Raw genomic sequence first — 21,925 nt, 5'->3', positions numbered from 1 at the left:
GTTGGGATACGAAGACCACCTCTGAAATTCCAGATATCAAAAGAGTGTATCCCGGATGAATAAGCGATACGCTTTCCCTCTTCAAGCTAGGATGAAAGGCGCTTGTCAATGCCTCTGGCGATGGTCAATGGCCGATGGTCGATGGTTGAGGCGACGCCAAGATTTCGGTGCCCTTGTTTTCTGCATAGGTTGTGGCAATGCGAAAGTTGTTGCGGCGGGGAAAAAGAAAGACTACGTAAGTTGGAAAGGAATGAAAAGGTAAATGGGTGTGCGTTTGTGCAGTTGTGAGGGTAAATCAACTACAGTTTTTTCTCCGAAAGTGAAGGGAGTCCCCGTTCTGTGCCCGCGGGATAGCAAGCGGAGGCTTTGCGTCTAGGGATCAAAACTATCAAGAGCTCAAGGCTGTCTAGTACAGCAAAAGGATCATGCTCAACACTTTGGAGCTACCAAGGAGACCGCAGCTATAGGGTTGTGAGCGTGAGAGTTGTGGCTCGTCGCCACTTCAAAGTTCACCGAGAGCCAAGGTATAAGAAAACAAAAAAACTTTCTCTGTATGACATACTTACCAAAACGCCATCAACCTGTGGCTCCTTCCAACAGCAGGGAAACCGGTACCCGGCTTAGATTCCCTCCGTGGTATCCCATCAACTAAGGTGAATACAACAGGCCGTGGCATCTTGAATCCTGCAGCAAACGCTGTGCTCCGAGAGCATCTTGTAAGAAAAGGAGCAAAGTAAAACCAAAGCAGGCGGCAATTTTCCTTCCTTGCAACCATGCCAAGACAAGATTCTGATCTGCGTCTGTTAGGACTCTAATAACAGACTTCCAAAAAGTAACCACCTGCCCGAAGCCAAAGTAGAGCAAGACACGAGGCTCGCATAGCCAACATAGCATTATGCAAGCCGACGCCAGGATTCCACATCCCAGTGCCAAAGACTCTTGACACTCACCCGCGCTTTCTTAAGCCAGTACAAGCAGCCATAATAGCTTGTCTGGCCGTTTTCATCCACTTGGACATGCGGCCCCTGAAGCCTCGATGGTGGAGGGGCAGACCGTCGTCCAGTCGAGCAGGGATCCTGGAAGGCAGTTGAATTTTGTTGCCATCCACAAGACTGGCAGTCGGTAGGACAGCAAAGCCGATGCCAACATGTTCCATCTCTTTGCTCGTCACAGTCTCGGGCATCGGCTCTTCTGCAATCCGCAGACGGGATTCGGCGAGGCGAACCCGCAGGTCAGAGAGGCGTTTTCGCAGTCCTCTGGGGGGTCTCCCGCTTGCTGCGCTCTCATCTGAAAAAGAACTCCGTACTTCAACCGGGGAGACCTGATTAACAAGGACAACAGACTCTTGTGCAGCGACTATATAGTCGTCGAGATGACCCCCTGTCTCACAAAAAGATAGCGCTGCCGCCGGAGGGGACGGAGCGGAGCTGCCGATGAACGCATTCTCATGCTCGCACGTTTCGAAATCTTCCATGTGACATATAGATACATTTTCGCTCAACTTAATCATAGAAGATGTGCTGCAGTCACCCCGAGTAACTAGTCGCCGGGGCCCCGCGGATGCTTCTCGCCAGCCTCCGATCTGCTCTGGGATTGTTGTTCTTCTGATGCCGCCCGCCTCCATTTGGCTCTTTGCCAGAGCGCCTCTTGAAACTTTTAATTTCAACTTCCCGTTCCTAGGCTTGGTGGCTTTGTGGTCTTCGCCGCCATCGCTTATTGCTGTTTGGGAACTGGCCTCGTCTCGATCAGGCTGGCTGGTATCTTGGCCAGACGAAGAGTTGGAAGCGGTGGGAGAGGGTGCTCCGGGGGTTGGTATCCGCTTCTCCGTGTTACTCTCTGAATCCGCTTTTACATCGCCCTCATTGACGTCCGGTTTTCGATATACACGATTTCGGTCGTCTCTGGCTCTATTCGTTACCGAAGGCTCGGTTAGCATGGACTGTGGCGTCCAGATCTTCGACAAGTCCAACGGCGAAAATCGAGCTGGAAGGTCAAGCCTATCAAATGGCATTCTGAGAATATAAGATTCACTCCTGGTCGAGCTGCCCGGCAAAGGGGGCAATGCTTTCATGAGTTGAGGGACACTATTCTGCAGCCGCAGTTCTCTAACTGGTGAGATGGGATGGGGCGCTAGAATAGGCGTCTGCGGTCGGCTCATGGCCGGAGCTAAATTCTGATTGACCACTGATATCAGCTGACTGGTACTGATTTTTGATACGGCGGGGTTTCGTTTGTGGCCACGGGCACCGGAATCTCCTTCAACACCTACGTCATCATTGTCTTCAGTGCCGTCTTTGATCTGTGGGCCTTGGAAGCTTTCTTCTCGGGCTGGATCGTCGCTGGAGGCGTCCGGCGATGCTTGCATTGGGGAATTCACCGGCGAGTGTGGCGTGGCAGAGTCATCCTGAGAGGTCGTGTTTGCAGCTCTTTCGAGGTGCTGAACAAGAGAAGCAAGATCAGACAGACCGGGCTCGATTGAGTAATACTTGCTCCGGCGCCGATGGCCACTGGAAGTTGACGAGACGGACTCCTTTTTTGCCCATGAAAGCGGTAAGGACCGATAGATATCGACAGTTTGCGAAGACACCCCGGGAGATGATGCTGCTAATTTTCGGGCATTGTTTCTGTAGGTCTCGTAATCGACCAGATTCGGAGAATCAGTCGGAGTTGAAGCCTCAGTTTCTTCGCCCCTGAGGACAACAGTCTGTTCAATACGAACAACTGTTTTCCCTAAAACCTTGGTCTCCACCTCGTGGCAAGAGGAACTATCAGCTCCCGCCTTCTCATCTGTTGAGGTGGTTGGGGAATCACTACCAACCCGGCCGCCAGCGCATGATTCCGGAGCCCTGTCTTGTTGTAGTGATGGATGCTGTGCAATGACCACTGCCTCGTTGGCCTCGTAGTCTGGCAGTTCTAAGCTTCCTAGTTGAGTGGTAGATCCCAAAAATGGTTGTCCGGGCCCGTCGTAACGTGAACAAGAGCCACAGAACAGTTCCTCCAAATCACCTTTATCCTCTGAGTTCGGGAGATGACAGCATTGCTCTCCAGTGGTAGATATTTCATGGAGAACTGGAAAACGGTGGGCAGTCGGGCCGTGAAACCGTACATCGCAGCCATCTTCCAAGACCCTTGGTCGACGCATACTCGCAGCCCGAGTTGGGACAGGGGCTAAAGGGCCGACCAGAACCGGAGGGCTCTCGGAAATACTGTCAAAGTCCTCAGAGTAGTCATAGTAAAAACTGCCGCTTGGTTGAGGCCGGGGATAATTTCTAGGTGCTCGGGGGGCACAAGACGTAGGTTGATACATGTCGACAATGGATGTCAGACTAGCGGTCCTTAGACTATGCTCCGATGTGCCACTGTCAAGCCGGCTGCGAAACCTACCACCCCATGCTGCAGGGGCACTCGCCGGAAAACTGTGAGGGTACTGAGATCCATACACGGCATCGCAGTTGGAAGACGACAAGCCGGATCTGTTGTGTCCGAGACGTGCTAACCCTGGTGCCGGCCGGCGTCCGCGCTGTGGATATGTGGGTTTATATGATCCATGAACTGTCCGCTAGGAAACAGTTAGACGAGAGACAACTTCAAGAGAGGAGGCAACCAACACGGGATATCCGGTCAATCTCTACCATCCTGCTATAATCAACGCCTCCATTCTCGGTGACGGCTGGCGAGGAAGGCCGCACGCCTGGGCGCTTAAGCCTGGTGGGGTAGGGGAAAGGTGAGCGAGGTCGCTGCAACAAGCCTCCGCTTGACTGGCTTTCCATGGTCCCGGAAGACTTTTGGTGCGGAAGCAGCCTCGAGCTGCAAGTTGTCATGGAGTAGGAGCGTTGGCCCAGCTCATCGAAAGGCGGCGAAAGAGAACTCGAGACGGACCTCTGGCTATCGGAAGCATACATGGATATGATTTCCGAGGCAGTGTCTCGGTAGGATGGGAGTCTCCTCCTGTCATCCCTGAGGCTAAAGGTGTCGAAACCGTCACTGACAGTTGCTCCACCAAGGCTTGTGTCGCTCCAGATGGGCCGGGCGCGATGGGGGCCGTGGAAAGTGGCGGGTGGACGGACCGGCTTGATGGAGAACAAGCCAATATCTCCCGTCTCGGTGGTAGTCTTGAGCATGCTCTCGAGTGGCCCTGGTGACGCCAGGAGAGACGCATTTTCGTTCACGCTGCGTAGGGGCCGCGAGAAGGTACGCGAGGGGCCAACTCGGGGTCGATAGCAAACATCGACCGCGTAACTTCGATTGAGAGAACCATGGCTAGCTGAACGTCTTGCCGTGCGAACCTGCTCCATGGAAGCAAGCAGCCGGCGTAGCGAGCGAGAATATGCGATCCGACTCCAGCTCCAACTCGGCGCGTGGAGCTGGGGCTTCGATGGACTGGAACGGACACGGAAACGTGAATTGGGACTTGGACAGTGCGGACAAGACGGTAATCATAAAACGACGCAGTTGCTTGTCAATAACTGCCGTGACACTCCGGTTGACCAATGCTGGCGAACTTGAGTCCGGAGACGCAACCCCGGGTTGAGATGGCCGTCCGGGTTGTCACGACCTTGCCCAGGAAGAGAAGGGGAATTTGAAGAACTGGCAGGAACTATCCACCTTGGACTTCCAATTCCATAGAAAGCCGCTTCGGAATTAACCAAGTACGCTCTCTTGAGGAAGGATCGAAGGACTAGTAGCAAGACAAATGGAAGGCGCGACATAACGCCTAAAACTTGGAAGTGGTCGGCCAATACCAACGGCTAGTCGCCGTATAGCTCTAGACACCAACGTCTCCAGCTCTATCATCATACGTGCACCCTCTTCTACGCACACATCCAGTTGCCGGCCGTCCAAGAGCCAACTCAAGTTCAGTCAACGGATGTCGTTGAAACTTGTCAAGCCCACACACCGCCATTCATAATATTTCGTTTCGAAACGTTCTGATGATTTCAGGTACCTAAGGTACCCAGCGTGTGGACACACCTTGTGATATAAGCAATTTTTCTTGCTTGAGTTGCTTGAACTATAAACATCTCACGGAACGGCAAAAATTGCTGCCTCACCAAGGGCAATGTAACAGCGGGGAAAATGTTTACCCGTTGATCCATCTCGAGCCAAGTCAGTACCTAAGGTAGGTATCCCGAATGATTATGAGTGGACTGGTATTTCTGATTAGAAATCTAGGGATTTGCTGCTATGCTGTTCTTTTCGTTGCACTTCTCTCTAATCGGGGCGCTGACATTAAACAAGTTTCAGGAGTCTCCATGATACCAACAAAGCCCAGGAAGGTGGCCGCCCAAAAGCAACGCCTAGTCGTGGCTTGGCGCTGGCCGCGAGAGATGAACAACACCTTATGGATCTTGATCTCCATTGACGTGCATTGAGTCCCATAACGTCGTTTTAAACATAGCGTCTTCTCGATTACGGGTCGATGTCGAGACAATTGTGCGTCGCCAGAGCCCGTCACTGTTAGCAACTGAAGCGTGGTAGTGCAGGGTAAGAGTGTGACAATTCTCATATCTGGCCTCTGTCGTCTGACCTGCGACCTATGTAAGCGCCAGTGACATTTTTGCGGCATTGCCATCCCGATAATCCCAGACGGTTCGGACGCTGGAGTCCATTCTTCCTAGCCGTTGTGCCTCGCGGATTCAGACGAGCCGCTTTTGACTTTGGAAAAGGTTAAGCGGCATCTAGCAAAGCTACGAGGTACCTTACCTACCTTTCCGAGAACATAAAAGCAAGATAGGCGTTCATATCAAGAAAACTTTGAGAGACGGCGTGACCGGAAGGATAAGCATCAAACTCTCCCGGGTTCCATAGACCGTGAACCATCAATCCATCTCTGGTACTAGTATCGAATCCAAGTGCTTATCGTGGCGGCCACACCTCACTTTCAAGGTTGTTTCGCTGCATGAGGCTGTGAGCTTTTGATAACCAGTCCCTCCAGGCCTTGTGGCAGCTGTGGCAACATGGTGCGGAATTGATTGCAGGAAACGGCTGGGGCAAATCGGGACCGTTGCCAAAAGGCTGATCTCGGGTCCAGTCAGTACTGTGTACTTCGTACTTTGCGTCCCAGAGGACGGAACAAAGACTTGAGGGCTTTCTCTGTTTGTACCTGAATAAGAGCCGCAGAAGCCAGCATCGTCTTAATTCTCATCACTAGGAAGTTTCAACTTTTGTGCTCTAATTATTTTCGCAGTGGGAATGTTATTACTATTGGACGTGTAGCCTCGTAGTTTACCTTGTTCACGATAAGTCGTCCATCAAAGTAGCTGAGACTTCCCTGGGGGTTGGCCCCACTTGCTTCAGCCCTGGCCATTGGTCCCCACCAACGCAGGCCACCCGCCCCTTTGCGAGGCGCTTCTCGAGCCTAGGGGGGCCAAGGCTGGGGGAGCTATGCCGTGGGAAAAGACACCTGTTCTCTCGTGCCTGAGAACAGGTGGGCTTAGAAATTGATTACTTCGCATCAGATAATAAAAAGTAGCCACATACACTTCTCTCAGTTCCTGGGAGATTCCAATACACAACCCCATCTCAATTTTTATTTATAAGGGACTCTTCCGCCTGGGGTCCTTCCAAATACCCACTCGGTGTTGCCCGCTTGGTATTTTAATTCTTTATCCTTTTCCTCCTCTTGAGACACCCCCACTACCGTAAGTCCAGTCCGTCTTCCTTTGTGGCACCTCCCGCAACCGACAACCAACAACACCTCACCCCAACCTAGCTCGCAATCCGTGGCTCTGCCTGCAACTGTTTGCTCAGAGCCAGTTCACTGACAGAAATCACTCGAACAGAGTGTCAGAAAGCAAGTATGCATACCGCCAGGAACTTTGCGCTTGGCCTGCTCGCGGCTGCGGCAGTTGCCACTGCGTCCGACGTCGAGCAATTGAAGAAGGACACCTTCGACGATTTCGTAAAGACAAACGACATTGTCCTCGCTGAATGTACGTGTCTGCCTGTACTCCCAGTGCCTCTTTCGTGCCTCAACATGCTAACACACGCGCACAGTCTTTGCCCCATGGTGTGGTCACTGCAAGGCTCTCGCCCCAGAGTACGAGGAGGCTGCGACATCGCTGAAGGAGAAGGACATCAGGCTCGCAAAGATCGACTGCACAGAGGAGACGGAACTGTGCCAACAACACGGCGTCGAGGGCTACCCTACTCTCAAGGTTTTCCGCGGTCTGGATAATGTCTCGCCGTATAAGGGCCCGCGCAAGGCTGCTGCGTACGTCCCTGGTCAATTACAAGCTGCTTGAGGCAAACAGAGCTAACCTATCCGCAACAGCATCACGTCGTACATGATCAAGCAGTCGCTGCCTGCCGTATCGACGCTCACCAAGGATACCCTGGAAGAGTTCAAGAAGGCCGACAAGGTCGTTCTCGTGGCCTTCTTCGATGCCGCTGACAAGGCTTCGAATGAGACCTTCTCCAAGGTTGCCGACAAGCTTCGGGACAACTACCCCTTCGGTGCCACCAACGACGCTGCTCTTGCCGAGGCCGAGGGCGTCACTGCCCCCGCCATTGTGCTCTACAAGGAGTTCGACGAGGGCAAGGCTGTCTTCACGGAGAAGTTCGACGCCGAGGCGATCGAGAAGTTCACCAAGACGGCTGCCACGCCCCTGATTGGCGAGGTTGGCCCCGAGACATACTCTGACTACATGTCGTCAGGACTTCCCCTGGCCTACATCTTCGCCGAGACGGCTGAGGAGCGCAAGGAGATTAGCGACCTTCTGAAGCCTGTGGCCGAGGCCCAGCGTGGCGTTGTCAACTTCGCCACCATCGACGCCAAGGCTTTTGGTGCCCACGCCGGCAACCTGAACCTCAAGACCGACAAGTTCCCGGCCTTTGCCATTCAGGAGACGGTCAAGAACCAGAAGTTTCCCTACGACCAGGAGAAGGCGATTACGCTCGAGGACATCAAGACTTTCGTCGACGACTTCGTTGCCGGCAAGGTTGACCCCAGCATCAAGTCTGAACCCATCCCCGAGACCCAGGAAGGCCCCGTGACCGTAGTCGTGGCCAAGAACTACAACGACATCGTTCTGGATGACACCAAGGATGTCCTGCTTGAGTTCTACGCCCCGTGGTGCGGTCACTGCAAGGCTCTTGCTCCCAAGTACGAGGAGCTCGCAGCCCTGTATGCCAAGAGCGAGTTCAAGGACAAGGTCGTCATCGCCAAGGTTGACGCGACGCTCAACGACGTTCCGGACGAGGTCCAGGGCTTCCCCACCATCAAGCTGTTCCCCGCTGGCTCCAAGTCGGAGGCTGTTACGTACTCTGGCGCGCGAACTGTCGAGGATCTGATCAAGTTCATTGCCGAGAACGGCAAGTACAAGGCGTCGGTCTCTGAGGAGGGCGAGGAGGCGTCGGCGGCGCCTGCTGCCACCGAGTCGACCACGTCGGAGGCGGCCAAGCAGACGGAGGACCATGACGAGCTCTAGAGGAGAGTTTTTTCTGTATTTTATGCATTTCTCGGTTTTCACTAGGGACAGGGGCGACTGAAACCCTTTGATTTTGGGGTTGGGAACAAACAAAATACCTTACCGACGCGTATTTTCATATTAATTGGAATGAGGGCCCTGACCCGAAAAAGGCCCCTGGGTTCCTGCTCACGGATTCACATTTGGTGACTGTTGTTGAAACCTAGATGACACTTTAGTATATCGTAACTCCCGTCTTTATGCCTCTTTTCTGTGCTCGAGAACTGGGCCAATGGGTTGCGCGGTGTATCTAATCCGTATTGTGTCGTGTTTTGTGTTCCCATTAATTTCAGGACACGTTCGACGCTGCATAAAAATCTAAGTGGGGGGTATTGATTGGCTCAATTGCCCCTGAGCGGCAGTCAGTAACCCAGGGGGCCACGGGTCGGGCTTTCAATGTCTCCATCTGTGCTGCAGCCTCACATCAACCGTGGAGCATTCACGTCATTCCCCTCGCACCGCCGGAACGGAACAGTCCAAACCAAAGCACCATAAAATGAACTCGCAGATACTATTGACCGGCGCTCGCGCTCTCTCGAGCGCAACGCTGCGCTCTGCTGCCGCCGCTCGCACCTTCCAGACGTCTGCTGCGCGGCTCGACACCGTCGCCGCCGCGCCAATTCCTGCGCGCAAGCCAGTTGGAGCCTTTCGAGGAGGGTATGTTGTGTTGCTTATGTCTATGTCTATGGGCTGTTGTGTTTCTTCTGCTCTCCCTTTTTTTGTCTGTCCATGTATAGCGAACGACGACGCCGGCGAACTGCGAAATGAATTAGGAATGAACGTGTTTACTGACTGCATGCTTGCTTGCTTCCAGTCTATTCGGCTTCTTCTTCGGCAGCACCCTCGCCGGCGCCAGTGTCTACTATTACGCCCTGCAAGAGTACAAGTCATCGAACGAGCTGTTGACCGAGGATATCTACGTGCGTTTCTGCATTTGATACGATACTCCTTTACTTAACACGCCTCCTTCCTTGCATTTGGGTCTTTTTGTTGTTGTTGTTACTGTTATTATTATTGTGGTTGTATTTTCTGTGTGCTTGTGTGTGTATGCGTGTGTGTGTGTGCGTGTGTGTGTGTGTGTGTTTGTTGGGTTTGGAATACTAGAAGGGGAAACGGGACGCCCCGACGGCCGTGGCGTCTCGCTCAGCGTAATTCCACCTACCAACACACCGCCTCTCTACCCCCTTTTCTCCTCTCCTCTTCTGGTCCTGCGGGCTTCTCGGTGGCAGGAGATGGAGAGGGCCGCACACGCTTTGCACGCGCGCGAACTTGCTCATTCTGCAATGCCGTGTCGTCCACACCACCCCTATTTCACATGGCGGTTGTTGCGGGACTCTGTGGCTAACAGGCATTGTTGTCGTCTAGAACCTTCAACACGCCGTCGACCGTCTCAGCAAATACGTGGGAACTCTAGAGGAGAAGATGGAGTCATTGGAGAGGAAGAAAAAATAGACGAGAAGCATGACTTGACGTGACGATGGGCCCGGGAGAGGGAAAACAAAACAAAAATGCGCGGTATTTAGGCCGCTTGCCCATGTATATGAAAGATTGGAAGGGGGGCAGGCCAGCCTAGCTTGTATGGTACATATGGGGGTTTTTATTCCATTCATGGCCGTCAGTATGAAGAAGCGAAAGGAGCGTGTCTTATTGCGATTTATCTGCTCTGCTTGCCGTATTTATCTATGAGCCCCGTGGCAATACTGGTCTGAGGTAGCCGCGGTGCTGGCCAATGCCAATTGACTTGGGATGATTCTTTTCATCGGACCCAATAATATACTACAACCACCTGGATCTGCAACAGGAGGCAAATCGGCATATATTGGGGTATGGGCACGCATACCCGTGATAGCGTGCTGTGTCTGCCTGCAAGGTACCCCGTAATGGATACGGTACTGTACGAAGCAGTGGACGGGGCGACTTTAGTGTCACTTCTAATAAAATTCCCGAACGAAATCCGGCGCATCCACTTCCACCCCACCTTTTCGCTTCCTCCGCGCTGAACGACCATGAACAACTTTGGCGTCATCGAGGTCGCCGGCGCCAAAAAGACCAACGCGCCCGGATGGGCATACGTGCCCGACACGGGGCCGGCGCCCGGGTCGTCGGCGCTGCAGCCGGCCAACCGTAAGCGCGCCGCCAGGAACCAGGCGGCTCTCTCCAGCTCCGACCTGTCGGTCCGTCAGGACGCCAAGATCCGCAAGGAACTCGACGCCCTTGACCGCGACGGCTCTAGGGATGCGAGTATCCCCGTGCCACCCAAGCCGGGTAGAGGTGGGTGCCATTCACAGCTTCGCACTCTCTTGGACATGCTTAAATGACAGTTAGCGACTGATTCCCTATGAATGTGACCAGCCCAGAACAAACACACGCCAAACGTGCGCAAGATCCTACAGTCGCAAAAGACCTTCGCCAACCACCTCGACGACTACCGGGCCTTGCTCGCCCTTGCCGAGACGAACCCTGCTGCCGCCGCCGCCCTGAACGCAGCACAGCTGAAGCCCGGTGCCGCGTCTGCTCCCACACCACCCGCTACCGCAGCAGCAAAGAACTCGCCCGCGCCCACCCCGCCACCACCAACCCAGGCACCCACAAGCACTGCCAGCAAGCGTTCTGCGGCCGCGGCGAAGCGGGCGGCTGCCGCAGCAGCGCGAGAGGCAAAGGAGGCCGCGGCGCGAGAGGCGGCAGCAGCCGAGGCCGCGGCGGCGGAAGCGGCAAAGGCGGCGGAGGCTGAGCAGCTAGACATAGCCAAGGACAAGGATGACGACGTGGAGATGACGGACGCACCGGGGGAGGCCTCTACAACAGAAACAGCACAGACAACCGACGGCAGTACTACTACCACATCGGCAGCGCCCGCGCCCGGCGATGCCGAACCACCGCTGCCACCGCCCCCCCAAACCTACCCGCCAGACGGCACCATCCTACCCGCCTACCGCCGCGCGCCCCCGGCCGCACACCCAAGCGACGACGACCCGCTGCTGATGTCGCACGTCCCGTACTTCCCGACGGACGACGAGCTGCGCGCGCTGATGACGGCGCCGCCCCTGAGCTACCTCGACGCGCGCGCCGCCGTCGACGACGACGACGGCGACGGTTACGACGCCTCCTCGGGCCAGCCGACGTACCCGACCCGCCACTTCTGCGAGGTGTGCGGCTACTGGGGCCGTGTGCGCTGCACCAAGTGCGGCTCGCGCGTGTGCGCGCTGCAGTGTCTCACGGCGCACCGCGAGGAGTGCTTTACGCGGTATGGTGTTTGATGTCCTCTTTGTGTATTTTTTGGAGATTTATTTTCTTTTCCGCTCCTATTCAGGGAGGGGCCGGGGTGCTTCATATCCCGAGGGAAAAAAGATGGACAAAAGAAAAAGGGGTAAGCCTTTTCCGTGGGAGTAGCATATTTTTATTTCCCCTTTTTCTCATTTTATTTCTCTTCTATTTGCGGCCAAAAGCGAGACAGAATGATACCCCGTTTTCCAGGCGTTCTAAAGATGCAAAAGACAATATTAAACATATGGGCCAATTTATGTTCGTTTCTTACGGAACTTGTCTTGGGCTCTAAGTGCCTCCCTCGGTATCCTGGATCGTGCCTAGGTAGGCATAGAAATGGAAGCCTTTGATCCAAGCGCTAAAATTAAAACCCAAGGAGCATAAGGTCAAAGAGGTTATTACACACCCGCTTATACATGCACCTTGGTACTTATATCAAATGAGGACAGTGCTTAAGAAATGCAGGTTCTAATACCTACTGTGTAGGGTGTTGGCTAAAATACGGAAGCATCACGTTACGATGGTCACGCCGCTGGATCGTGCAGATGGGCCTCAGGCAAGAATGGCTCAAACGCAGACACACGCTAGCCGCACCAACTCCTTTCGCCCTTCCCAACCCACCCACTCACCCCGGTGGTGACTCCATCTCCTGTTGACCTCCAACCTCCGCTCAAGAGCTCCAGGCGAACGGCCACAGTCCTACTATCTTCAAAGCCATGTGACCGCTTCCGGTTGTCATGGGGATAGGCGTACCTCAGTGTGCTCAAGCGCTACCACGATTCCCTCCAACATGTTTGCCTTCTCAAGGAGAACTGTCTGCCATCAGACTCCTCGAAGAATTCGGAACCGAGGTCGGTGCCAGCGAGCCTGAGATCGCTCAGGCGTGCAACCTCGCAGCTGGCTTTTCAGACGTAGTTGTTATCCTGGAGCGGCCATCCTCTACGGCTTCCCGCAGAATTTCCTTCGATGAGCATGTACGAGATTGTAACTCGTTGCAGGCGCTGGACAAGGTCATCAGGTTCGCTACCAGTGGAGCATGGGACATCCATAACACAACTGTTCTCTATGCCTTCTCGTACCAGTCGGATAGGAACAACAACGACCGCAACCCAGAGTGCCACCAGCTGCTAGCCCAGATTCTACAGGCCAAGAAGCTAAGGGTGGTGATACGCTGCTACAGGGACAGTTACTAAGACGAGTGGACGGGGAGATTTGATTATTTTGTTGATGACTATCAGATGGAGCGAGAGGACGTCGACTTTGGAGATGGCCACACGGCCATCCTCATCCAGTCCTTCCATCCATCGTGCGCGGTCAACAATGACGAGTTCAGGCCAGAGTACCGGGCGCTGCTGATCCATCACTTCATTGCCGCCTTTGCAGAGCTCCATGGCAAGCATGAACTTCTCGAGGACGTCGAAGACATTCGACAGCTTCGCCTCAAGAAAGGGCAGCACAGTCCAAAGGACACAACGAACTTCGCGTCGTGGGAGGCTGCGGCTTTATTTCCAGGGCACTCGAGATGGAGACGAAATATTCTGGTCTGGAAGGGTCGTTCCCAGTCGAGTGGGCCGACGATGGACCGTATGACAGGTTTCGGAACTGGGGACAACATCTTAACAACATGTACGATGGGCTCCAACGCCTCGCTGAGAACTCATGCACCTGCGGGGCTTTAGCCATCACCAAAGCCATGGCCTACTGGGAGCACCATTTCAGTGACGACCCCTTATATGACCAGGTCGTAGACTTGCTTCGCTTGCATGGCGGCCAACAGCTCGGCTGGCTTAATGCTTCAGGCACCACCGATAACAACACCGCCCCTGAGATGCCACCGTCCCTAGAAGCCTAGTTTTCCTAGCTCATTATTGATATCAGCTCCCCGAAAACACCACCAGAACTCTCCGAGTCGGTCGTCAACGACCCAACTACTGGTCTGGCCCTCACGGGTTTATCGAAGGGAGAGCGGACGGGATCCCGAGCTTTCTAGTGGCTATGGTCGTATGTAGAAGGTGAGGCGGTGACCAGTAGTTGGGTTGTTGCGACGCGAACAGAGCTGGGGTTTGGGTTGGGTAGACACAGTTATGTTGTTGTTGTTGTAGTTGACATACGGTGCCTCTTGAGGCTGTGGATATTTATCTAGGTCGGTATCTAATATCTATAGACGAGAGTCAAATTGCTGTAGCCCGCTCTATAAACGCCGTCCACCCATCCATTCATGCACCTTATATACAATGTGTGAGATTTCCAGGTGGCCGTTGTATCCCTTTGTATCCCTTTTTTGTATCTGTCTGTTTATATGTAATCCCGATGAACCCAGCCAGCACCCTCTTGCCGCCATTACCTGGGGGAGTGTATATGCCCTGCAGGTAGGTATCTCTATAGGCGTATGTCGTCGAAACGCGCTTTAAAAAAAAGCAGAAGCTGATTCAAATACGCCTGCCCCCATGTCATATAGGCGTGAGCGTAAACGCGACATTGCCCGAGGTAGCGCCACCAACACACGTGGCGGCCAGGCTGCCAGTGGGACACACGGAGCGGGCGGCGCGCACGCACTGCTCCCAGCGGCCCTTGGAGATGTTGATGGTAGCGCCTGCGTCGGCGGCGCGGAGCGTGAACAGGGCGGTGCCAGAGCGGCCCGTCGTCGACGGCCCCGGCTGGCCGCCGCACTTGGTCACGGCGCCGGCGATACCGCCGCAAATGTCCAGCTCGGCCACGTTCTGGTCGTGGAACACGATGCGGCTGTCGGGGGTTTTGTTAGTAACTGTCTTGTGACGGAAAATAGTGGAACAACATGGACTTACGCATTCCTGTCGATACATCGCGTGTCGAGGGCCGCCCGCGGGTTGACCTGTGTCGAGGCCCGCATGCTCAGCACCTCGTAATGTGTCTGTGGCACCATGACCCGAGGGAACATGTGGTACGCCGACGGCATGGCGAGGCAGGCGCCGGCGAGAGCCAGGACAGCCCGGAGGAAGAGGGCGGTTGGTAACATGGCGGGCTCCTCTGGGTGGGTAATAGCGATATATGCTGTGCGAGTTCCTGGTCGTTTCCTCTCCCAGACACTTTGTATCCCTTCTCGAGTCGTTCGTAAAGTGCAGGGCCGTTATAAGAAGACGGCGGGTATCGCAAGAAGAGAAAGCACAGACGTCAAGCCGGCAGCGTCGCGTTGAGAAGAAAAGAAGAGTGAAGGAAAAAGGGTTGGTAGGTAGGAAGGTATATACAGAGAAGCAGAAGAAAAAAAGAGGCGATCACAGATCCCTACTCATCACCACCACCACGGCGAAAAAGAACAGACAAACGGACAGATGGAGGGCAATCTCCCAAGAGTCGAACAAGACAGACAGACAGACAACAATATCGAGAGACGAAAGAATGGCAGCGGGCACCCGCACCGGTTATCTACAAGAAGCAAGCAACCACCACTACCTTACGCCGGGATCATTAAGCTGGCTGGCTTGCTTTGATGTTTAGTGCGGTGTTGCCATGCTGGCATATGCTACGCTCTGCAGTGCGGTGCGGAGCTTGCTGCACTCTCCCAGGGGTAAGCTTTCGATGCGCGGGGATCTGCAGCTACGGCCCCTCGGGCGCAGGGATGGTGGGATCTCCTGCGAGGCTGCGACAGAGAGCTCGACTTGACCGAAGCAGCGAAGCTTCCTTGGTGAGACTCTGGGACTCTGGGCTCTTCTGGCCCACAGACGGTAGACGCCAGGGCATGAACGATGTGCCGCGCAAGCAGATCGGATCAATCCTCTCAGCCCCGGCCTAGCCTAGCCTGGTTCCCTCTCTCTCCTTCGGGTTGATCAAGCCAGGAAGAGCCAGCCAGGTTTCGGAGCCGCCCTTGCTGCTGTATAGTATCTGTCGGTGGGCTGGACCTGGGACGACGATGGGAATGTGAAACACCTCCTGAGCGCGACGCAGCAGCGCCCTCGATTGGCCAATTTCCCACCCCTGTCAGCTGCATGGCAGGCTACCTAAGTAAGCACTGTGAACTAAGCAAGCAGGGCAGGCGGTCTCTCAACAGAAGGTGAAGGTGAATCTGGCTGACGGCTGACGGTGCGTGCTGCCGAGGGCAACACCAGCCAGCCATCCATCACTCTAGAGTCTCTCGGACGTCGTTTCCTGCCCGTGCTGTGTGTGCTGTGCTGTGAACTGGCTAGAAGATCCGCTGGCACGTTTCATGCACATGCACACTCTGGTTCGTTTGTTCATCGCCCATCCGCCCAACCCCGAAATCCGCTCCAATGCCTCCATGCAACCCCCCCCACAAGATCGGCTGCGGTTCATCCTATCCATTCGTTGCAACTTTAAATAACAAATAAAAGACAGATCTTCCCTTCCACCCAAAGGAAAACAGACTGGACCGGGGGGTTGGAAATGCGGGACGATGACCCTTGAGCCACATTGATCGTTTGTACCTAGGCCTGGCAATCATTTTTGATGATGCCATACCTAGATGATCGGCCGGAAATTAGTCGGGAGTCGCATCTCCCACTTGTTTGTCTGACATCATCATACCGTCCGAGCCGAGTCTTTGACCTTTCGGCAACTAATAACAACCCAGGCAAGGTAGGTAAGATAGCTTCCTGTTCACAGCCCTAATGCCGTCGACTTAACTCGCGGCCGACGGGCTGACGGGAGCAACAAGAAGCAAGCAGAGCACCGGTCTGAAACTCTGACAGGCTACGAGCTGTAAATTTGGGTTCGTTTTTCATTTCACGCAAATGTGGCCGTGATGCGGTGTGCATCCCGCTTAGCCGACTGGCGCTGAGCTTTGGAGTGAATGTGTCCGGTGGCAAGGCGCAGGTATGTATGCATGCGTGCGCCTAAACTTCAAGCCTCTCTTCGACGCTCTCCACACACGCCGCAAACGCCACAGTCTCTGGCATTTCGGTAGCTGGCGCCCTTGCACGCCTCGCTGCTGCACGCCCAGGAGCCCGGCATCCTCTCTGGGTGTAGGACATTGGCACACATGGCGCAGGTGCCAGACATGTGGTCGCTGGCAAACGAGCACACCGAGCACGTATTGGCGCCCGTGTCTTCCGACTTGATAAGCGGCGGCGCATCTTTCGGCTCGGGCTGCGTTGGCCTTGCCGGCTCTGACTTGGCGGTCTGCCGCGTGGCTGGGGGTGTCTTTCGGGCAGGTGGTTGTTTGCTGCTCCGCTTGGTCTCTGGCTCTTTTGGCATAGCTGGCCCTCCATAGTCGGCCTGATCTGGATTCGAGCGTGGCCTGTTCGCGCTTATGCCCAGCAACTCGAGCAGTTCCTGCTTTGAATCCTGATCCTCGGGATTCTCGTCTTCGCACACTTTGATCATGCCTCTCCCCTTTGTGTCCAGCAGCCTCTTCCCGTTCCGGTCAACAGCTTCGAGCTCCCCGGCGTTCAGCTCTTCGTCCTCGTAGTCATCGCCGCTGCTCTCTGACTCATCGCCGTTCTTTATCAATGAGCCGCCCTCTGCTGGCTCCTTCTTCTGCTGGTCGAACCGGGCCAGGGCGGCGGCAGCTCGCAGCTCACGACCGCGGGCGCTCCCCGCGACCCTGGGCTTGGCCGCGACTGTGCGACCCTTCTCTAGCTTCTTCTTGGTCCCGGCGTCGTCGCCAAGGGCCACGCCGTTGGCCCCAAACTTCTTGAGTATGCGGCGCTCCTTTTGCTCTTGATAGCTGAGCACCTTTTTCGCTTTTCTCTTCCTGCCACGCGACCGGTATGTGCCGCCGCAGAGGTGTTCTGGCAAAAGCTCTCCCGGCTGCACGCCGTTCTTCTCCCACTCGCCTGTGGATAGATGCGCTCCCCGGCCCCAGAGACCTTCACCCGTGTAGCTGTGCGACCACAGCCCTCGCATCTGGTCGGCGTACTGGTTGCGGACTGCCCAAAACGCCCGCGAATGATTCATCTGCTTGCAGTGGGCCAGTCTGGTGCCAGAAGGCGAGCAAGTCAGTAAACACTATCCGTCTCCTTGTCTCTCGCGGTGACACCTGTAGATAGACAGAGCGAAGAGGAGCGACGCTGGGCCACCTACTCGTGCATCATGACCATTTGCACATAGTTGAACGGCAGCCAGTGGCCGGAGCGGGCTTTGAGGACGAGCTGGACGACCTCGCCGGCGTTGAAGTTGCGCCCCACAAACTCGGGGTTAGGCTCGTACTCCTCGAGCGACATGACTGACAGGTGGTTTTCCTTCATGACGGGCACTGCGGGAATGTCAGTCTCTTGCCGTAAGACGGCAGGGGCTGGCCTCTCTAAATATACTAAAAACAAATGGTAATACAATATTTCAGAAAAAAAGAAAGGGGGGTAACATACAACACTGAGCAGCAATTCGCTCGAGAAAGTCCTGCGCAACGGCCTCGTCGGGGCCTTTCAGCGGCTTGATGAAGACGATGCGGTCGTTGGGCTGTGACCGTTTCGCATTGAGGCGCTGGATCCCGAGCGGCATCTTTATGTCCCTTTTTTTCTCTCATGCACTGCTGAATCGAAGCTGCACAGGTAGCATCACACAGCGCAGAGCATCAACAGGGGCCTTTCTAATTAAAACCAATAATTATACCCGGGGGGCTGTAGGAGGAGACGCCGAATATTTAAGTCGGTCTTAGTAAAGAACAAAATATATGTACGTATTCGACGTTTTGACGGGTGTTCACGGCATGGAAATCTAAAACACAGACAATGCGCGGGGCAGACGCTGGGGTTGAATCGTTAATCGATCGGGACTTTGGACAAGAGGCGACGGTCGCGTTGAGGGGCGACTTTGTAGACGCCGAGTCACATGTGCGGCGTGCCTTTGTCGGGGTTGATAACACCAACCCTAACCCTTAACGTGGAATAAGTCCCGACTGAAGGGAAAAGGGATGGCGAAAAGGGGCAGATAGGCCAGTGGTTTTCAGTTTCAACTCCCTTCTTATGCCTTGTTTTATTTTATGCGCGGGTATATAGGTATCTAGTATTCCATAGATATCCCCAGACAATGCCAGTAGATTAGCAAGAGTGAGACCCCAAACACCCCCACCCCAGGCTTCACAAGTGGCGAGACATCATGCAATGACCTTTTTAGCTGGTATTTTGGATGGCATCCCAGGAGCAAAAGGCAAGGTAAGGTAGGCAGGTATGCAGAGCAGAAAAGCGCCTTTTCATATCCTTTCCACGCCAGCACTCCTCCCCCGGAGACAGACAACCAAGACACGGACAACTACCGGCGCCTCGGCCCGGCCCCGACACCCGCCCCCCCAGCAGCTCCACCGTCGCGGTCGGCCAGCGAGACGACCTCGCCGATACCCGCGGCCTCCTGCTCGTCCTCGAGGGCCGTGATCTCCTCGCGACAGTCCCACCACTTCTCCTCGCTCATCTCGAACGCGCGCGTCTTGATCTCTTTGACCGTCAACGTCTCGGGCGCGACGCCCTTCCACCGCAGGCTGGTCATGAGCACCTCCTGCCACTCGTGCGACGTGCGCTGGAAGAAGTCGCGGCGCGATTCGAATGGCTACGGCGGGGTGGTTAGCGCTCGCTTCTTGTGTTTCCAAAGGACCAATGCAAGACATGTAAAGAAGGACAAACTTACCCTTGGGTGCGGCAAACCATCGTCCACTGGTGCGGCGGCCGCCGCTTCCGCCTCCTCCTCTTCCGCAGCGGCAGCGGCAGCGGCAGCGCCGTTGGCCGCCTCGTCCGGTGCCTCGGCGCCCGCGCGCTTCTTGCCCCTGGCGCTAGGGGTGAACGGCTTCGGCTTCTGGCCGTCCTCGACCATCTCGACGTCGCCGTCTTCGTCCTCATCCTCCTTGTCGTCGTCGTAGTCTTCGTACTCGTCGTCGTCGTCGTCATCATCGTCGTCCTCGTCGTCCGAAGCCTGTAGAACAAGCAGCGTTAGCCAAGTCGTAACTCCACACGGCCTCCTCCCACATTCTGGTTCTGTGCAGCATAGACAGAGTAGGCAAAGTAGACAGAGAAGAATTTACGATCCAGTCCTCCACCGGCCGGTTGAAGATCTCCTTGCAGCCGTCCAGCTTGCCCAGGTCGATGGCGTAAAGGTCGTCAAACGTGAACTCGCGGTCGCCCTTCTCAAACGTACCGCCGTAGACATACAGCACGTCGTCCTGCACCGCGAGCTGCGCGTTGAACCGCGGGTGCGGGAACTCCATCGACACCAGCATGTCCTCCTTGGGGGCCGCCACCGCAGCAGCGTCCTCCTCGTCGGCCGTCTTCTTGGCGGCATCGACATCCATCTGGTCGTCGCCGTCACCGTCGCCGTCACCGTCGCCGTCACCCCCCTTGCCGGCGCCCGCCTGCAGGGCCGCCAGCTGCTTCAGAAGCTCCTCCTCGTTGGCCTGGGCCCTGCCCCTGCGGCCGACGCGCTGCTGCTGCTCGGTTGCCTGCCCCTTTTTCTGCGCGGCGCGCGGCTTGCGCAGGGCCAGCGGGAAGAAGCGGTTGCGCTCGACGTTCCACGCCAGCAGTTGGTTGAAGAACTCGCTCTCGATGCCCTCCTCGCTCTCCTCAACGTCGTGCACGCCGCCAAACAGGATGCCGCGGCCCTTGTGGTAGGCCATGGTGGCGCCCGCGCGTGTCGGGCTGGGCGCGTTGGCCGGCCGCTTGCGCTTCTCCCACCGCACTGTTGGCGGCGTGTTTGAGGGAGCGTCGGCTGCCGGCTGCGTGATGCGCAGGAAGAAGCAGTCCTGGTGCACCATGGGCTTGAGCACGCTGCGGCCGCCACCACCGCCGCCGTCGCCGCCCTTGCCGCCCTTGCCCTGCTTTCCCCCGCCCGAGGAGGCGGCCGCGGCGGCCTTGACGCGCGAGTAGCCGCCGTACAGCACGGTGCCCTGGTCGTGGGGTAGAAAGGTAAAGGACGAGCGGACATCGGGCTTGAGCTGGGCGGGCGGCAGGGTGGGGCAGTGCCAGACGAAGTTCTGCGTGTCGTACAGCCACAGGTCGGCCAGGTACTTTGTCTGGTGGGCCGTGTCCTGGAAGCCGCCGAAGAGGACGATGTAGTTCTTGTAGTAGGTGAGGCGGTGGCCGCTGCGGGCGGGGGGCGTCTTGCCCTTGGGCTCGACGCGCGACCACTCGCGGGTGGCCGTGTCGAGGCGCCAGAAGTCGTTGTAGTGGTAAAAGGTACCCTGCTTGGGCGAGCTGAACTCGCCACCAAACAAATAGACGGCGGCCTGCTCATTGCCAGCCCGGCACCAAGCGTGGCCGCTCCGGGGCAGCGGCGCGTTGGGCGACGTGACACTGCGCCACTCGTCGCGGTCGACGTAGTAGACCAGCAAATCATTGAAAAAGGTGGCCAGCGCGCCGTTGAAGTACTCGCCGCCAAACAGCAGCAGCTGATTGCTGTTGGACGGGCTGGCCAGCAGCGTCGACGACGCCCGCGCCCGCGGCGGCCCCTCGCACACCGTCTCCGTTACCTTGAGGAACTGCTCCTGCTGCTTCTTGTACTCGTCGAGCACCGCGTCCAAGTCCACGTCCTCGGCATCGCTGCCGTCCACCTTGGACGCCTTGACCTTGGCCTTCTTTTCTGCTTTTTTCTCTTGCTTCTGCTTCTTTTCCGCCAGCTTGGCCTTTTTCGAATCGTTCTTGCCCTTTTTCTCTTTGGCCATTTTGCCCTCTTTTTCTTCTTCTTTTTTCTTTTTCTCTTCTTCTTTCCCCTAGCGCATTGGCCCTGGTTGCAAGTGTTGGGGACGAACTGTAACTGTAATGGCTCTCAAGAACCCTCACCAATTCGATTTCACAATTGGATTTGATTTCACACTTGGACACCGTTTTGGCCGTTGATGAATGTGAGAAGTGCGGAGATGGGGGTGAATTGAAACTGCAAGATGGGACCCACCACATACACCCATCTACTGCACACACTACATACTCTAAGGTAGGTACTGAAGAAGGCTTCCACCCTGGAATCTGCAGCACAAGCAAACTCTCTTTGACGCTGCAAGACGCACTCAATGGATTGATATCTTTGGTTTGCGTGCTGTAAAAGCTGAAGAAATTGTCTTGTCCTTTGGCGTTAGCAATGCTCGAAAGAGGCATGCAACAACGTGTTTAGTACCTACTAACCTGGAAGGTAGGCAGGTACCTATGCAATTGTCTCTCGCCAAAAAAGTCAACTTCAGCTTAAAAACCCACAAGCACGCCGGGGCTTGCTAGTATAATTTATCTACGCTTCCTTGGTGGGACTATGCTTCAAGTGAAAATTGCAGAGCCCACAGCCTCGGCCTT

The 21,925-nt window shown here is 55.6% G+C and overlaps 8 protein-coding genes across 8 annotated transcripts; 4 read left to right on the top strand and 4 right to left on the bottom strand.

The window, feature by feature from the left end:
• Positions 1-860: 860 nt before the first annotated feature.
• On the bottom strand, positions 861-4,480 carry B0T26DRAFT_22300 (uncharacterized protein). The gene is made up of 3 exons (XM_060433858.1): positions 3,609-4,480; positions 2,270-3,559; positions 861-2,173 (listed from the first exon to the last, which is right to left on the bottom strand). Exons 1-3 carry the CDS (start codon positions 4,293-4,295, stop codon positions 947-949), a joined length of 3,204 nt encoding a protein of 1,067 aa, XP_060302348.1. The 5' UTR covers positions 4,296-4,480; the 3' UTR covers positions 861-946.
• Positions 4,481-6,799: 2,319 nt separating this feature from the next.
• B0T26DRAFT_635571 (protein disulfide-isomerase precursor) lies at positions 6,800-8,429 on the top strand (the record flags this gene model as incomplete). The annotated part of the gene is made up of 3 exons (XM_060436737.1): positions 6,800-6,932; positions 6,997-7,213; positions 7,274-8,429. The coding sequence occupies 3 exons, from the start codon at positions 6,800-6,802 to the stop codon at positions 8,427-8,429; spliced, it is 1,506 nt and encodes a 501-aa protein (XP_060302347.1).
• Positions 8,430-8,868: 439 nt separating this feature from the next.
• On the top strand, positions 8,869-10,197 carry B0T26DRAFT_21999 (uncharacterized protein). Its single transcript, XM_060433842.1, has 3 exons — positions 8,869-9,125; positions 9,283-9,388; positions 9,834-10,197. Exons 1-3 carry the CDS (start codon positions 8,965-8,967, stop codon positions 9,918-9,920), a joined length of 354 nt encoding a protein of 117 aa, XP_060302346.1. The 5' UTR covers positions 8,869-8,964; the 3' UTR covers positions 9,921-10,197.
• A 234-nt stretch (positions 10,198-10,431) lies between these two features.
• On the top strand, positions 10,432-12,208 carry B0T26DRAFT_684508 (uncharacterized protein). The gene is made up of 2 exons (XM_060440844.1): positions 10,432-10,739; positions 10,821-12,208. The coding sequence occupies exons 1-2, from the start codon at positions 10,475-10,477 to the stop codon at positions 11,723-11,725; spliced, it is 1,170 nt and encodes a 389-aa protein (XP_060302345.1). The 5' UTR covers positions 10,432-10,474; the 3' UTR covers positions 11,726-12,208.
• A 314-nt stretch (positions 12,209-12,522) lies between these two features.
• B0T26DRAFT_669873 (uncharacterized protein) lies at positions 12,523-13,584 on the top strand (the record flags this gene model as incomplete). Its single annotated transcript, XM_060439114.1, has 4 exons — positions 12,523-12,583; positions 12,648-12,895; positions 12,971-13,358; positions 13,412-13,584. The coding sequence occupies 4 exons, from the start codon at positions 12,523-12,525 to the stop codon at positions 13,582-13,584; spliced, it is 870 nt and encodes a 289-aa protein (XP_060302344.1).
• A 598-nt stretch (positions 13,585-14,182) lies between these two features.
• On the bottom strand, positions 14,183-14,727 carry B0T26DRAFT_669872 (uncharacterized protein; the record flags this gene model as incomplete). Its single annotated transcript, XM_060439113.1, has 2 exons — positions 14,183-14,474; positions 14,537-14,727. 2 exons carry the CDS (start codon positions 14,725-14,727, stop codon positions 14,183-14,185), a joined length of 483 nt encoding a protein of 160 aa, XP_060302343.1.
• A 1,838-nt stretch (positions 14,728-16,565) lies between these two features.
• B0T26DRAFT_745503 (WLM domain-containing protein) lies at positions 16,566-18,164 on the bottom strand (the record flags this gene model as incomplete). The annotated part of the gene is made up of 3 exons (XM_060444569.1): positions 16,566-17,640; positions 17,748-17,919; positions 18,032-18,164. The coding sequence occupies 3 exons, from the start codon at positions 18,162-18,164 to the stop codon at positions 16,566-16,568; spliced, it is 1,380 nt and encodes a 459-aa protein (XP_060302342.1).
• Positions 18,165-18,914: 750 nt separating this feature from the next.
• Positions 18,915-21,306, bottom strand: B0T26DRAFT_635409 (uncharacterized protein; the record flags this gene model as incomplete). Its single annotated transcript, XM_060436719.1, has 3 exons — positions 18,915-19,205; positions 19,284-19,565; positions 19,675-21,306. 3 exons carry the CDS (start codon positions 21,304-21,306, stop codon positions 18,915-18,917), a joined length of 2,205 nt encoding a protein of 734 aa, XP_060302341.1.
• Positions 21,307-21,925: the final 619 nt, after the last annotated feature.

The sequence above is a fragment of the Lasiosphaeria miniovina genome (genome assembly GCF_030549165.1).
Source record: "Lasiosphaeria miniovina strain SMH2392-1A chromosome Unknown B0T26scaffold_1, whole genome shotgun sequence".
In the NCBI taxonomy this organism is placed as follows: domain Eukaryota; kingdom Fungi; phylum Ascomycota; class Sordariomycetes; order Sordariales; family Lasiosphaeriaceae; genus Lasiosphaeria; species Lasiosphaeria miniovina.
This window is presented reverse-complemented; position numbering and strand designations above follow the sequence as displayed.

Bases quoted from the DNA above. Each gene is read 5' to 3' on its own strand.
- B0T26DRAFT_22300 (XM_060433858.1), bottom strand. From the start codon at position 4,295: ATGGAGCAGGTTCGCACGGCAAGACGTTCAGCTAGCCATGGTTCTCTC. The intron at 3,560-3,608 runs GTTGGTTGCCTC...ACTGTTTCCTAG, and splicing joins AGATTGACCGGATATCCCGT to CGGACAGTTCATGGATCATA. The intron at 2,174-2,269 runs GTAGGTGTTGAA...GTGGTCAATCAG, and splicing joins GCACTGAAGACAATGATGAC to AATTTAGCTCCGGCCATGAG.
- B0T26DRAFT_21999 (XM_060433842.1), top strand. From the start codon at position 8,965: ATGAACTCGCAGATACTATTGACCGGCGCTCGCGCTCTCTCGAGCGCA. The intron at 9,126-9,282 runs GTATGTTGTGTT...GCTTGCTTCCAG, and splicing joins GTTGGAGCCTTTCGAGGAGG to TCTATTCGGCTTCTTCTTCG. The intron at 9,389-9,833 runs GTGCGTTTCTGC...GTTGTCGTCTAG, and splicing joins TGTTGACCGAGGATATCTAC to AACCTTCAACACGCCGTCGA.
- B0T26DRAFT_684508 (XM_060440844.1), top strand. From the start codon at position 10,475: ATGAACAACTTTGGCGTCATCGAGGTCGCCGGCGCCAAAAAGACCAAC. The intron at 10,740-10,820 runs GTGGGTGCCATT...GAATGTGACCAG, and splicing joins GCCACCCAAGCCGGGTAGAG to CCCAGAACAAACACACGCCA.